The sequence below is a fragment of the Silene latifolia genome, chromosome X, assembly GCF_048544455.1.
Source record: "Silene latifolia isolate original U9 population chromosome X, ASM4854445v1, whole genome shotgun sequence".
NCBI classification, from domain to species: Eukaryota; Viridiplantae; Streptophyta; class Magnoliopsida; order Caryophyllales; family Caryophyllaceae; genus Silene; species Silene latifolia.
Window position 1 is genome coordinate 124,570,984 of NC_133537.1, and position 16,109 is coordinate 124,587,092.

General features: G+C 40.4%; 1 protein-coding gene across 1 annotated transcript; it reads left to right on the top strand.

Annotated features, from left to right (window-relative positions):
* The first annotated feature begins 3,352 nt into the window (after window positions 1-3,352).
* On the top strand, window positions 3,353-5,349 carry LOC141618263 (uncharacterized). Its single transcript, XM_074435366.1, has 2 exons — window positions 3,353-3,802; window positions 4,663-5,349. Exons 1-2 carry the CDS (start codon window positions 3,353-3,355, stop codon window positions 5,347-5,349), a joined length of 1,137 nt encoding a protein of 378 aa, XP_074291467.1.
* Window positions 5,350-16,109: the final 10,760 nt, after the last annotated feature.

Sequence of the window (16,109 nt, forward strand, 5' to 3'; positions counted from 1 at the left end):
TTTTCTTGAGAAGTACTACCCCGATGCACGCCATAACCGTGCTAAGAAGGCCATTACTACCATAGAACAAGACCTCAATGGTGAAACCATGTATGAGTATTGGGAAAGGTTTAAAAAGTTAGTGGATCAATGCCCATACCACGGGTTGAGCGATGATGATCTTCTTGTGAAGTTCTATGAAGGGTTAGGCCAAGATGATCAAAGAATGGTCAATTCCGCTACCGGAGGAGGGTTGGAGAATTTTTCCATAGTGGATGCCAAGGAAATCATTGAGAGACTTGCCTCTACTACGAGGAATTATGGAAGAACTCAAAAGGGAACAAGGAGTACTTCTTCCATGGGAACCTCTTCCTCATCTACTCAAAACCTTGAGCAAAGTGTGAATGATTTGACTCACTTAGTAAAGAATATGATAGTGAACAATCCAAACAAGGATGGGGGAAAAGGGAATCAAGTGAATTGCAACTATTGTCAAGGTCCTCACTTGGAGGAAAATTGCCCCATCATGATTGAAGAAGGAATTAGAGTGGAGAATGTAAGTGCAATGGGTTATGGGAATTACAATGCTAGGAATCCTTCCGGAGGAGGATACTACAATTATGACCCTAGTGGAAATACTTACAATGTTGGGAGTAGAGACAATGCTCGACTTGGTTGGGGTGGTGACACCTCAAAGAGCTTTGTGAATGGTCAATTCAACCACTTGAGGGACCAAAATTCCCGACAAAGTCAAGGTTCAAATTCTCAAGGAAATAGGAATGGGAATTTAAATCAAGAAGGAAATAGGAATGGGAATTTCAACAACCAAGGTAGAAACCAAAACCAAGGTCAATCATCCCAATTTGGCAATCAAGGTAACAACAACAATTCTCAAAAGGAACCAAGTGTTCAAGACTTGCTTAAGAACATTTTGCAAGAGCAAGTCAAAACGAACAAGAGGTTTGACAATATAGATGCCGACAAGAGTGTTAGTGATGCCAAGGTTGCCAACCTTGAAGTCCAACTTGGCCAAATTGCCCAAGAACTTGCCAAGAGCAATCAAAGGAATTCCACTTCTATCCCCTCCACTACATTTCCTCCTAGAGAGAATGCTAGTGCTATGACATTGAGGAAGGGGAGAACTTTAGAATCCCCTCCCAAGAACAAGAGAAGAGGCAAGTCACAAGAAATGGTTATTGAAATTGAAGAGCAAATTGAAGAAGAGCTTGTGGTTGAACAAGAGAAAGGGTCATCTTCAAAAGCTAATGAGGAAAAAGAAAAGAGTCCTTTGAGCATTGACAAAGGAAAGGAAGGAAGCACCAACACAAAAGATCAACTCAAAGAGATTGAAAAGGAATATGAAGCGGAGGTACCATTTCCAAGTGCCCTCACAAGTCCCAAGAAGTTTGATAAAGACTCCGATCTTTATGAGACTTTTAGGAAATGTGAGGTCAACATCCCTCTTTTTACTATCATTAACACCGTTCCTAGGTATGCAAAGTTCCTCAAAGAACTTTGCACCCCTAAACGGAAGCCAAGGAAAGGCGTTGAAAGAGTCACGGTTAGTAGGCATGTCTCGGCAATTTTCAAACAAAATCTTCCCAAAAAGTGCGATGATTCGGGCATGCTATCTATACCGTGCTCAATTGGAGGCAAAGCTTTTGCTAGAGCTATGCTAGACTCGGGGTCATCTATTAATGTCATGCCTTATTCCATTTATGAGACCTTAGAATTGCCTCCCTTATCTAAGACCAATGTTGTGATCCAATTGGCGGATCGTTCTACAATTCACCCTAAAGGTCTTGTAGAAGATGTGTTGGTAGAGGTTGATAAGTTCATATTCCCGGCCGATTTTAATGTTTTGGACATGGAACCGGACTCTAAGGCTACACCCCTTTTGCTAGGGAGGCCTTTTATGAGAACCTCCAAAACCAAACTTGACATGTATGATGGAACTTTGACCATGGAATTTAAAGGGAAAGTTTTGAAATATAATGTGTATGAGACGATGAAAAATACCGATGATTTGAGTTGTTGCTACTTTCTTGATAAAATTGAACATTTGGCAAATCGAGTTTACCAAATTAGTCATAGGGACCCACTTGAGGTGGCCCTCACTAACAATGTCGAGAAGGAAGGGTTGCGGTTTTTGTTGTCTCATGATGTGCAGGAAAATATAGAGGCATTGGAAAAGGAAGAACCACTAGAAGAATCAAAGAAAGAAAAAGAAATGAAAGAAATTGAGGAAGAAATGTCGAGCACAGGCGCAGCCTGCGCAAGCCCAATGCGCAGCCTGTGCAATCCTGCGTAGCCTGCGCAGACCCCAAGCGCAGCCTGCGCAATTCCCAGCTCACCCAAGTCATGTTTTTCTTCCTATTCTTATGACCAACCATCCAAATTCCTTCCCTTAGAGGCCTCCCTTGAAAGACCACTTCCATCCATCATTAAACCACCCACCCCCAATCTAAAACCACTCCCCGACCACTTGAAGTACGTCTTTCTTGGGGCAAACAACACTTTACCCCACATAATTTCAAACCAACTTAAGGGTGATCAAGAAAGGAGATTGGTGGATGTTTTGCACAAGTACAAGGAAGCTTTTGGGTGGAGCATTGCGGATCTAAAAGGGATAAGCCCAAGCGTTTGCATGAACAAGATCCGTTTGGAAGGGGAAGCAAATCCGGTTCGGCAACCACAAAGAAGATTGAACCTACCAATGATGGAGGTGGTGAAGGAAGAGATCATCAAACTACTTCAAATGGGAATCATCTACCCCATTAGTGATTCTCAATGGGTAAGTCCCACTCAATGTGTGCCTAAAAAGGGTGGTGTGACGGTAATCGAGGGCAAAGAAGGAGCTTTGATCCCCACCCGGATTCAAACCGGGTGGAGAGTTTGCATCGATTATCGCCGCCTAAATGCCGTGACTTTCAAAGATCATTTTCCTCTGCCCTTTCTAGACCAAATTCTAGAGAGGTTAGGGGGGAAGGAATTCTATTGTTTCTTGGACGGATATTCCGGATAGTTTCAAATTCTCATACGTCCGGAGGATCAATCCAAGACAACATTCACATGCCCTTTCGGAACATATGCATACCGAAGGATGCCCTTCGGTTTATGTAATGCTCCGGGTACATTTCAACGTTGCATGGTGAGTCTTTTCTCGGATCTTGTAGAAAGAGTCTTAGAGGTCTTCATGGACGACTTCACCGTCCATGGAGATAGTTTTGAAGCTTGTTTGGACCACCTAACTATGGTCCTATCACGATGCACGGAGTCACACCTTGTGTTGAATTCCGAAAAATGTCACTTTATGGTTAAAAGCGGCATCGTGTTAGGTCACATAGTCTCAAAGAGAGGGATTGAGGTGGATATGGCTAAGGTTGAAGTGATAAAAACCTTGCCATATCCTACTAATACTCGGGAGATAAGGTCGTTCCTAGGACACGCGGGCTTCTACCGGCGATTTATTAAGGACTTTTCCAAGATTGCTTACCCCTTGTGCAAGCTTTTGCACAAGGATGTGGAGTTTGTTTTTGATGATGCTTGTAGGTTGGCATTCGATAATTTGAAGGAAAAGCTTATAACGGCCCCGATAATTCAAGCTCCAAAATGGGACCTCCCGTTTGAAATCATGACCGATGCTAGTAATTATGCCCTTGGCGCGGTTTTAGGCCAAAGGGACGGGAAGATTGCTCATGTAATACAATATTCTTCTTCACTCTTGAATGATGCTCAACGGAACTACACCGTCACGGAAAAGGAATTTTTGGCGGTGGTGTATGCCATTGAAAAGTTCCGGGCTTATCTCTTGGGTGCAAAGGTCATCATCTATACTGATCACAAGTCTATAAGGCAACTTGTAGACAAGAAGGACACCAAACCAAGGCTAATGAGATGAGTGCTTTTGTTGAGCGAGTTTGACATTGAGATCAAGGACAAGCAAGGGAGTGCTAATGTGGTAGCCGACCATTTGAGTAGGCTTCACATCAATGAGTATCTCGTGAAGACCATGGGAGTAGTTGACGGTAGCTTACCACATGAATCTCTATATTCCATGAAGGTCGTTGAGCCGTGGTATGCCAACCTTGTCAATTACATGGTAACCAAGAAGTTTCCTACCTCACTCTCATCGAGTCAAAGAAATAAGATCAAGTCCGATTCTAGATTCTATATATGGGATGACCCATATCTATGGAAAATGTGTCAAGATCAAGTCATCCGACGTTGTGTACTGGATGTAGAAATCCCATCCATCCTCAAACATTGCCATGAGTACGCTTGTGGGGGTCACTTTGGGCCTCATAGAACGGCACGTAAGATCCTTGAGTGCGGGTTCTATTGGCCCAAGTTGTTTAAAGATGCTCACGTTTTCGTCAATACTTGTGACAAATGCCAACGGGTTGGCAACATCTCACGACGAAACGAAATGCCCCAACAACCGATGCTTTATTTGGAGGTTTTCGATGTGTGGGGGATAGACTTCATGGGTCCATTCCCCAAGTCGGATGGGTATCTGTATATCCTATTAGCGGTGGACTATGTTTCAAAATAGGTCGAGGCTATAACAACTAGGAATGATGACGCAAGGACGGTCTCAAGCTTTGTTCACAACAATATCTTCTCAAGGTTCGGCTATCCTAGGGCGTTGATAAGTGACCGGGGGACTCATTTTTGCAATAGGATTTTGGAGGTATTGTTAAAGAGGTACGGGGTCGTGCACAAAGTCTCCACCGCCTACCACCCACAAACCAATGGGCAAGCGGAAGTATCCAATCGGGAGATCAAGAACATCTTACAAAAACAGTGAACCCCGATAGGAAAGATTGGAGTCAAAGGTTAAATGATGCTCTTTGGGCGTACCGCACCGCTTACAAGACACCAATTGGTATGTCCCCGTACCGACTCATTTATGGGAAGGCATGTCATCTTCCTTTGGAAGTGGAGCATAGAGCCTATTGGGCCATCAAATCCTTCAACCAAAGCATAGATGATGCGGGCCTCCATCGGAAGCTTCAACTTCAAGAAATTGAAGAAATCCGTCTTGACTCTTATGATAATGCCGCCATATACAAAGAGAAAGCTAGAATATGGCATGATCGAATGATAAGTCGGCGGGTTTTCAAGGAAGGCACCAAGGTTCTTGTTTTTCAAAACCGGTTAAAGTTGTTCTCCGGGAAGCTAAGATCAAGATGGGTTGGACTATTCATTGTGAGCAAAGTCCACCCTCATGGAGCGGTCGAAGTTGAGAACCCGAGCACGGGAAAGACAATTAAGGTGAATGGGCAACGACTTAAAGAGTATCATGAAGGCATGGAAGCACAAATCGTTGAACAAGTCACTTTGGAAGACCCCATTTACCAAGCATGATCATGAGAAGCACTAAGTCGAGCCATCGACGTTAAAAATACGGCACAAATTTGTAAATATTCTATCCCAATTTAATTGCTTTCTTAGTGTAGTTTATTTCCGCAATTTATTTCTGCAATTTATATACTTGCATGTTAATTTCGTTTAATTAATTTAATTTGCATTGACATGTAAAAAGGCACTTGAGGTTTGTTAAATGATGTAGTGATTTGCAAGACCCCTCTTGGAAGGCGTGCCCAAGAGGAGATGAGAGTCGGGTTTAATAGGCAAAGTGATTGGAAGAAGCTTTGAAGAAGGGATAAGGGAAATGGGAGCAAAAATGAACTAAAAATTGAATTCACAATTAAAAGAGGCAAGAAGCAAAACTGCGAAGGTATGCACAGCCTGCGCATAGGGCTTGCGCAGGTGCGCACGATTGCGCAGGCAAGACTAAACTTTGCGCAGCCTGCGCAGGACTGTAATCTCGGTTCTTTATTCTTCTCAACCCCGATTTATCCCTCATTCTTCAATAAGCTCTTCATCAGAAAAACCCCCAAAATACTTCTCTCATTCATTCAAAACCCAACCAAAGCATCTATTATAATCAACAAACCCCAACTTCTTCACCAATTTCTTCACCAAATTCATCTTTGCCATCAAAAACACCTTCAAACATCCCATTTTCTTACAAAAATCCCCCAATCTCCCAAGAACCCTAATTTTTCCGGGTTGATTTGAAGCTATTTCAAGTGGATTTCTGGGTTACCAAGGGATTTTTATGCAACTTTCCTCTTCATTCAAGCAAGTTTTGGGAATATTCGGGAAGGTATAACAGATTTCTTCACTCTCTTTGTTTTCCATTGATTTAATTCAATTTACATTGTGTAGTTGAGTTGAATTCTTGCTTGTAATTGTTATTTGGGGATTGTTGGCAATCATTTTCTGCTAGGGAAGGCAAAATTCAACAAAATTACCTTAATCAATCGTGTTTGCACTAGTGCACACAAGGTGTTTGTTGAATTGCCCATTAGAAAAATTTTCAGATTTTTGGTTGTTTTAAGTGGTTGTTTTTGAAATTTTTGAAAGAAAGCAAGATGGTTTTTGGGCTAGGAAAGTGAAAATCAAAGAAAAAGGGTGAGTCCTCAACCCAACCTCCACCCGATGCACCACCTAAGCCTTTTAAAGGGGATGAAGGGTTACCGTCACAAACCAAAACTTACTTTAAGCTCCTTGAGAGTAAACCCTTACCGATATCAAAATTCCTTTACCCAAGGACCTTGAGGGAGATGGGTATCTTTGACCAAACCCTTGCCTTCCTCACTAAGGTAGGATTAGAGAGGTACATGAACCTCCAACCGCACACATACTCCGCCTACACCTTAGAGTTCCTTTCTACCATACAAATCTCGGGGGAAAGAGGGAATGAAAGGGTGAGTTTTAGGTTGAACAAGACATGGCACACTCTAACCTATGAGAGGGTGAGGGAAATTTTGAGGATCACTAAGCCACCTTCCTCCATCAACCCACCGGGAACGGCCTTGAACGATACTTGGTGTGCACTCACGGGGAAAACACACATGACAAAGAATGACAAGATCTTCTCCATCACAAACCCCCCCATCCGGATTCTTACACGTATGATTTCGTGCTTCTTCTTTACGATGGGGGGACCTACCAAACTAAATGAGGGGGTCCGTGAGTGCATTTGGGCGATGTTGCCCGAGGGGGAGGGGGTGCCGGATTGGGCAAAGCTTTTTGTGGTTGGTGCATCAAAGCAAAGAGAGAAGAAAGGAAGCATTAATTGTAGAGGTTTGGTCACTCTTTTTGTGGCTAGTTTGGTTGGGGCTATTCCGGATGAGCAACCTCGAGTGTGGGGGAATCACCTTTACAATGAAGCGGGGTTGGTGGAGACCCATATGATTCATCCTTTGGACACGGTTCCATGGAGTTGTCATTGGTTGGGGGAAGGGGGGTGTCCAATATATGAAGCTACCTTTGAATGGCCCCCTTCCAAGTGGGCCAAGAGCCCGGGATTTCTTTTGCCCCACCGAGGGCAACCTCCCCAACCCACCCCCACAAAGAATGAGGAAGAGAAGAGCGGTTGAATCCTCCCAAGGTCCCCAACGAGAGGAAGAGAGAGAGGTTGAGATCATTGAGGGGGGATTCCATGAGACCCCACACATTCCTTCGTCCTACCAACCGCCTCAAGACACTCCTATGTTTGAGGCCAGGGGTTCCTCAAGTCCACCTTTAGCACCATGGCAACACCAAATGTTCAAGTACTTTGAGGAGACCCGGGGGACGTTGCAAGCAATTAGTGGGAGGGTTGAGAGCTCCCATTCTTGGCAACAACAACAAGCGCCAAGATTGGAGAGTTTTGATCAATTTCGGAAATCTTTTGAAGAGCATAAAAGGTTGGGAGATGAGGCCGAATTGGCCCAAATAAAAATGCTTGAGGGAATTGCTAAGAGGAAAGAGGAGTCGTATGCGTGGCAACAACAAAGCGCCAAGGCTTGGGCGGAGAATCAAGCAATGTGGCAAGAGCAAAACAAGTGGCGTGAACAAGTAAGCCACCAATTTGGGGTGCAAAACGAGAGGCACCACCAATACCTTGAGGATTCTTACTATGATGCTCAAGCCCATGAAGACTCCTTTGGCCTCATTCAAGGCCTTTTCAGAATGACTCTCCACCAAAATGAATCAACCTACCAACCCACCATTGATGAAGCTCAAGTCAATGAGGCCTACATGAGGGCCAAGCAAGAAAAAGAAAGGAGAGAAAGAAGAAGAAACAACCGAGGGGCATATGAGCGAGGCGAAGGCTCGGGCCCCTCCAACTAGAAGTTTTGAAGAAGTTGGCACTCCTCCACATTGAGGACAATGTGAGATTTAAGTGTGGGGGAGTGAGAAATTGTAACATATGTAAATTGTCTTTCAAATCAATGCAAATTAATGAAAAAAAAAATGAAAATTCCGGCTAGATGAAAACCCACAAGGGTGGGCACCTAGGCAAGATTGGAAAAGGTGGCCGAGGACGGAATGAAAACCCGAAAGGGCATTCCGGGCAAAATGAAGAATCGAGTTGCGAGCCACCGATGAGAGGAAAGGAAAAAGCTAAGGTGAAAACCCGAAAGGGCACCTTAGGCAAAATGAGGGATTTTCAAACAAAAAAATCGAAAAATTGAAAAATGCAACACCAAAAAGATGGAGGGATAAGAAGGGAGCAATAAGGAGGGTCTTGGAAGGAGGTTAGATTTAGGATTTAATTTCTTTTTTAGTCAAAGAAAATTGTTTCAAATTGGTGGTTTTTCATGTTGGCTACTAGGTTGTTGATCTTTATTGGTGTTTGGCCAACTTAGTAGCATAACTTGCATTGCTTGGAGTGATAAGGGGGTGATATAAGGGGAAGATGAATGATTTGGAGGATTGGTTGGGTCACTTTGCTATTGCCTTGGGATAAGGCAAGAGTGACCACTTCTACTTTGGTGATATAAGAAGGGTGGAGTTGCGTGATGAGTCGGCGTTGGTGGTGTGTCGTGTCTTTGTTTGAGGGAGACATAAGGCGGGGGAGTGAGTGAAGAGTTGTGTCAAATTTAAGTCAAGTTCTTTTTCTTTTTAATTGGTGGTTGTGTTTTGAGGGAGATATAAGAAGGAAGAGGAAAGGGAAGAGTGATCATTCTCTCCTACACTCTCTTGTAGACTTCATGGTTGCTTGTTTCGGGTTTTGCTCGGGACTAGCAAAAGTCTAAGTGTGGGGGAGTTTGATAGTAATGTTTTGTGTCGGTCTAAGAAGGTGATTTTATCACCCTCGTGTCTTTTAATATGGGTCTTTTAGTATGCTTTTCCTAGCATTCGGCAATTGGGTACGATGTGGTAACTTGTGCACTTTATTTCGGTTGGACATTCGATCTTAAGGCATGGAACCCGAGAGGCAAATGATGCACTTTTCAAAGGCCAAGACAAGGCACGAGAGGATCCCTTGTAACTCGAAGACCAGTTGGGAGAAGTAGGAATGAAGATTAGAAGAAATGAAGGCATTTGAAGAGGTATAGCTCTTGGAATATAGAAGTCCCAAAAAGCGAGTCTGTGCACAGCCTGCGCAAACAGGGTGCGCAGGTGCGCACTATTGCGCAGGCAAGAATAGTGGTTGCGCAGCCTGCACAGCTCTGCTATACGGGTTTTCTAATCTTCTTTTTGGGCTTCTTAATTGGAAATATTTTTAGGTTTTCGTGAAGCCCTATATATACTCGAGAGTTTGAAGACCTAAAGCATTCACCTACCATCTTATCATCTCATCTAATCTCATTTTGAGGGTTTTAATCTTGTAATAATTTAGAAGACTATTTTCCATTCAAGTTGTAATCTTTCTTTGTTTTTGGGTTTTATGAAGACTATGGAAGGCTAAATCCTTCCCTACTTGGTGTAATCCATTGCAAGCTTTCATTTTTATCATTGTATTGACTCCTTAATCTCTACTCTTTCATTTATTTCAATTTCTAAGTTTTAATGACATGATGAATGTTTTGTTGTGAGAAGTAATTACCCTTGCCTCTTTAATGTTCATCTATTGCTTGTTTATTGCAAAGTTCCTTGCTTTTGTGATAACTTGTTGAAGCATCTCATGATTATTGATATATTGGTTTAAAGTATCAACCTTTGTGAGTAGAAATTGATTATATCATTGGGTTTTTTGGTTTAAACATATCTTTGTGATATCCCATTTACTTTCCTCTTGGTTTGCTCTTCATGCTCTTAGTTGCAATTCCTACATGGTTTAATGTTAGAATTTGTAGTCTAAGTAGGATTATCATTGTTGGCTTAGATAGTGGTAATCACTTGCTTGAGGATTGTTGTTGGGTAAATGAAATTGGAGAGAAAAGAGTCTTGCTTTGAGAAAAGTTGGAACTTGTAGGATTACACCAAGTTCTCACCTCTTATAATTGTTACTTGCATACCAAGTGTTTGTTACCTTGTCTCATAGGAAAAATCACATCTCCTTGATTTTGTTACTTGTTTTCTCCATGACAATTCTCCATATATGTCTCTCTATTGTTGTTCATTGTTAATACCCATAGTTTGTGCATAGTCTTGTGCTTTGTCCATCTTAATTAATCTAAATTCAAGTCTTTAGTCTTAAATCCCTTCTCTTGGGTTCGACCCTTACTTCCCTTTGCTACTATTCTTAATTGCATAGTGTAGAGTTGAGTTTGGTTTATAAATTGTTAATTTGATAGGTTAATTCTAGTATATTACGACACCTAGTTTTACGCTATCACCTACGATCATCCTTCAGTTGGACAAAACGAAAGGCATGATAGTTTTGGAGGGTTTTCCAGGTTGCATTTGCACCATGTTGCAGTAAGAGCCGAGTTTTAGGACGATTTCTTTTGGCTTTATTCACGGTTGGTTATAGTTATTGTAAATTTATGTGTTATTATTAATTTTTTGTAGGGTTTTTTGATAACTGCTGGTCTGCTACCACGTATAATTTAGATTTTACCAACTGCTACGAAAGTATTTCTTTAAAAACTGGTACCAATGTTGTTGGTTTGGTTTTAAACTAACTACCAAATGACCATAAACCTCCTATTTGCGCATGAGAAGACAATAATACCCCTGTTTTAAACTCCCCTTACTCATATCATCCATTTCTATTTACCCAAACACATCCCTCTTTAACCTAATCTTTTAACTTCCCTCATCATTAACCTAACCTAAATTACTTCCCAATTAAATTGGGGATTATAAAAATCATCTCAATCCTTTAAACTTCTTCCCCAAATTGAATCCCAGATTAGGGTTTACATCAAATCTAAATCTCTAACCGTTTTTAATTTCATTGTTTGTTGGATTTGCCATTGCCCGCATTCACATTGCTACAAACCAAGAAATTGAAAAATGAAGAACCTAATTTGAACTCATTTGAAAAATTGCAATGGTTATATCAAATAGAGGAAGAAAAAAAAGAAAAAATAGAATAATTAGCTAAACTTGAAAAAAAAGTTGAAATAAGAAATGGGAATCAGATTAATGGAATGGAGAGAGAGAGAGAGAGATTGAGATTGAGAATTAAAATTGTTGAAATTGAAAATTAATTGAGGTGTTGATGAATGAATGAATTAGAAACATGTAAGGGAGGGGGTAAGAAAAAATACAACTTATAGGTGACAATTTGAAATGAATGGTTGAGATCTTCACTTGTTGCTTCCAAACCTAAAGTGGTAGTTAGTTTTAAACCGAACCAACAATATTGGTAACAGTTTTTAAAGAAATTTTACTTTGGTAGCTGTTGGTAAAATCTGAATTATTCATGATAGTAGTTATTAAAAAACCCTTTTTGTAATCCATTGATTAATTTTCATGTTGCTGTTGTGTTGCATAACGTTCAGATGAAGATTATAGAGAAGTGACAACATGATCGACAACTCAAATGTGCTTTATGGACCCGGTGACTCACATTATTTGAACCGTAGTGAACTTCTCAAAAATTCCGTTATGATGGATGCATTTAGTACTAAAAAAAAGGTTATTTTCAGTACATACATGATTCTCTTGGAGTAACTCAGCTTCACCATGGAGAGCAAGGTACTAATAATTGTTGTAAGATTAGATAATCGTACTAAATATTATGTTCTTTGTTAGTGGGCTAATCTTTATTTCTTTAACTTGAATATTAGGGCTTGGTAGTATAGTTGAAGAGTCACGGACGAGGGCACCTAAGAGGGGGAGGGGGTGAATTAGGTGTCTATTTAAAATTTAAGCTTAATGAAAGCATCTTTAAAACTCTTAAAACACTTTAAACAATGCTTAGATGAAAGGAGAAGTCGATACTTAGAACTAGAGAGTTAGAAGTATTCAACAACGATTCAGCAAGCAGAAGTTACAGTGTACTCAACAGTTAATTCTGTAGATAAAAACGTGAGTAGAGTGTGCAGCGGAAATAAAACGAAATAGACACGACTAACGATGTTTTTAAAAACTGGTTCGGTCACTACTCCGTGACCTACGTCCAGCCCTATTTTATTAAATGTCTCAGAAGTAAACTCATACAAACTAAGACCACCCCAAATAATAAAACAACTCCCCAACCTAATCCGGTTGCTAATGCTTAAAAGCTACTCCGATTCCAAGACTTTTGCTTTGGGCTACTCCGCCGAAAGACTCCTTGCTTAAAGCTACTCCGCAATAAGACTTTTGCTTTGGGCTACTCCGCCGAAAGACTTCATGCTCAAAAGCTACTCCGCTTCGAAGACTTCGTGCTTAAGGATAACTCTATCTAAGACTTTTTTTGGTTCTACCCGTTTGTTACAAGACCACTTATCTCAATGTTGTTCACTCAATTGAAAGGAGGAGATAAAGTTTAAGTACAAAACACGGGATCCTTGAACACGACTAAAACCACTAGGTGCAACAACAAACTCAAGTAAAATAGTCAAAAGATAAATAAACAAACTTGCAAAAGATTCAAAGATTTTGAAATGATAAACGGTTTTGCAAAGTTGATTTACTCGATTGAAAGCTTAAGTCTTTTTCAGTTTAAAACTCGTTTGTTGCACACTTGTAAAAATGAATTAAGCAAGCTATTTATAATGTTCAAGTAGTATACTTCACATTAAAATATCTTACACTCATAAGCACAAGTAATTAAAATAATGTAAGTAGTTTGCTTGGGCAACATGCACAAGCCATCCGAATTCTTTACCAAGCAACCGAGTATTCTTCCTCAAGAAATCGGTGCCTAAGATTGCAAGAAATCATATTGTGCACACACGCAAAAATAGGCTGGGTTTTTCAACAAGAAACAAGCATAAATGGTTGTGTTTATGGGAACCATAAACATTTCCATAAATGTAAAAGCAAACAACCCATTTATAGTAAGTGTCTTATTGTGCAAGCAAACTCCTTAGCAAGTCATTGAAAGCTCAATTTTTTTTAAAAGACTTCAAAATATTTCCAGAAAACATTTGTGAACATTGAAAGCACTTTAACAAAGATTCAAATATTTTCGAAATATTTCTTTCAAAAACGAGCCTTAATTAACTGTTGACTCAACTGTTGTTTTTGCACCTAAACGTAAATTCGTGTTAAACGATCACCTTACAACACATGACATTAGCATTAATGACAATCTTCATCTTTGATCTTCATGATGACATTCTTGATAACCTCGAATTGACAATTGGAGCTTCATGCTACATGGTTAAACTTAAGAGGCACACAATTAAATAACAAATGAGATTAATTTGTCTTAAGGCATCATCAACACTAGTTTAATCAAATTGGGTTTCTTCAATTTCCCCCTTTGATGATGGCAAGACAAATAAAATTCAGTGTGCAATTCCCCTTAATCCATGGTCAAGGTTAACAAGTCAAAACATGATCATAATAAGATGCATAAATACATGGTCATTGAAAATTAGTCAAATTTTTCGTTAGCCTAGGTAGAACATATTATCGCCAAGTAAACATAGTTACGGTGTACGCAAGCCTAAGAGTCATTGAATCACCACCTGCAATTTTAAACAACTTCCCCCTCTTGACATCATCAAGTAGGAAGAACACATGTCTAAATAAGGATTAGAGTTATACAAAACAAATTGTTCAACAACTAACAACATAACCAATATTAGCAAAATATATCACAAACACAAAGCCAAGGTAAAAAGGGATTAGAAAGGCTTTTGTTTTGATTAGGCATTAGGCATGGTTATGGCAAAAGGCTTGGTACGACATACGGCATAGGCTAGGTACGGTATAGAGCAAGAGATCAATCATCAACTTCATCGGTTTCCTCTTCTCCAACCAACCCGTGAACCATCTCCATAAGCTCTTCATTTTGACCCTTAACCTCCTTGAGTTCCTTACGCAAACCCGATACTTCCAAACGAAGACCCGCAATCTCACTCATTTGAGCATGTTGGAGATCCAACAAGGCTTTAACATCCTTAGTGAGACGTGTCATAGAAGACGATTGCATAGAGGAGGAGGAGAGATCTGTAGCCTTCATACCCGACCAAATACGAGCAAGTTTATCACCATCAATTTTCAAGTACATTTGTGATAAAACTCCCAAGGTCATAGTGTCACACATGTGATCCACACCGAAACTAGTAGAGTCCACAACATCCATTTTCTCGAAAATGACCGATAACCACATCCCATATGCTAACACGGTGGAACTATCAACCTTACGCTTTTCAACAATCTTAGCAAGATGATCAATGTGAAAGAACATCAAAGCGGGCAGGTTAATTTGAAGGTGCTTAGCAAGATAATAAATCAACCACATGTCTAGCACACCATGTCTAGCACACCACACACACCACGGCTCTCATTACATGGAATTAAGGTTCGATAAATGAAATTGAAAAAGAACCGGTGGTTTATTTTGATTTCTCTCGGCTTGACTGTGATAGGGGACGTAGCTTTGGGACTTAGAAACTTTGTGACGGTCAAGGAACTTATACCATCAATAGTCGGCCAATCACCCTTAGGAAATGAGGACAACCCGGTTGTAGGAATACCGAGTAAATTTCCAACAATTTCAACATTGAGACACAAGGGTTTGTTATTGATAACGGCGGTAAGACTACCCGATTGGACATCGACTTTGACCGTAGTATAAAATTGAACAATCTCCGCTAAATAAACTCGGTTATTGATACGTGCATTTTATATAGTCCTTTTTGGCCTTTTTATGCACGTATTTCTATGCTATTATCGTAGTTTTATGCTACGAAATGCCCCGAATATGCTACTTTGGTTTGTTTTGTTCCATTTGCATTAATGGACCAGAAAGTAGTGAAATCGAGCCTTTTAACGTCCGTTTAGCATGCATTTGGAGGAAGAGTGAATTTGGAGCGGGAATGTAGCTATTTTGAGATGTGCAAAGAAGTAAGATAGCTAGGCGAGCATAGGAAGAACATCAAATTGCTAGTGCCTACTTTGAAGAGCTATATCTCGAGTTCTACAACTGATTTTCAAGTGATTCCAATTGGAGATGAAAGTTTGTCCTCTTAAATTTCCAACGCCACCGGAATCGTCCTGTTTCCCAAGTAACGAAGAAATGGCAGCCGTTTGAAATTCAGTGCGCGAAGTAGGAATTGTGCGCTGGAAAGTACTCGATCGAGTACAATTATGTTCGATCGAGTCCTTTTTCTACTCGATCGAGTAGTTTAAAAGGGCTCGATCGAGTGGTTTCTATTGGGCTCGGGCCTTTTTAGCTTTAATCCGTCATTAGGTTAAATAAAAGTTCTATTTTCTTATAAATAGGAAGAGGGACGTCATTTGTAACTCTCTTCCCTATCTCATACACTACTTTACAATACTTTTTCCCTGTTACTTTTCTACTGTTATCTGCTTTCCGGATTTTACTCTGTAATTCTCCTTTCTCTTTTCCTCTCTTTATTTAATGTTTATTCTTTTACCATTTGCTCTTCCCTTTATTATGTCTAGCTAATTTCTCTGCTAGGATTAGGTGATTCGATGGACTGTTGTTAATTGCTAATTAGGTTTATAGATTTGTCGTTGTTGTTTTAGTCTATGTTGTTAATCACTGCTATAATTGTACCCTGCTAGTTGAGTAGACGTAATTAGTCATTTTATCGTAGTAAACCTTGACCTGGACCGGAAGGTTGGAAAGGGTGAGACTCGTAGCGAACATTAGGGCACCGTAGTGAGGGCGGAAGCTAAGCTATTTGTGCTTTAGGGCGAATTGAGACCGGAAGGAGATATTCGTTGCCCCTTAGACCGACACATCGACTAATCTGTGACCTTAACCG

Excerpts from the sequence above, each read along its gene's own strand:
- LOC141618263 (XM_074435366.1), top strand. The coding sequence starts at position 3,353 with ATGGCTAAGGTTGAAGTGATAAAAACCTTGCCATATCCTACTAATACT. Across the intron at positions 3,803-4,662 it reads CTTATCTCTTGGGTGCAAAG|GATTTTGGAGGTATTGTTAA; the intron begins GTCATCATCTAT and ends TTTTTGCAATAG.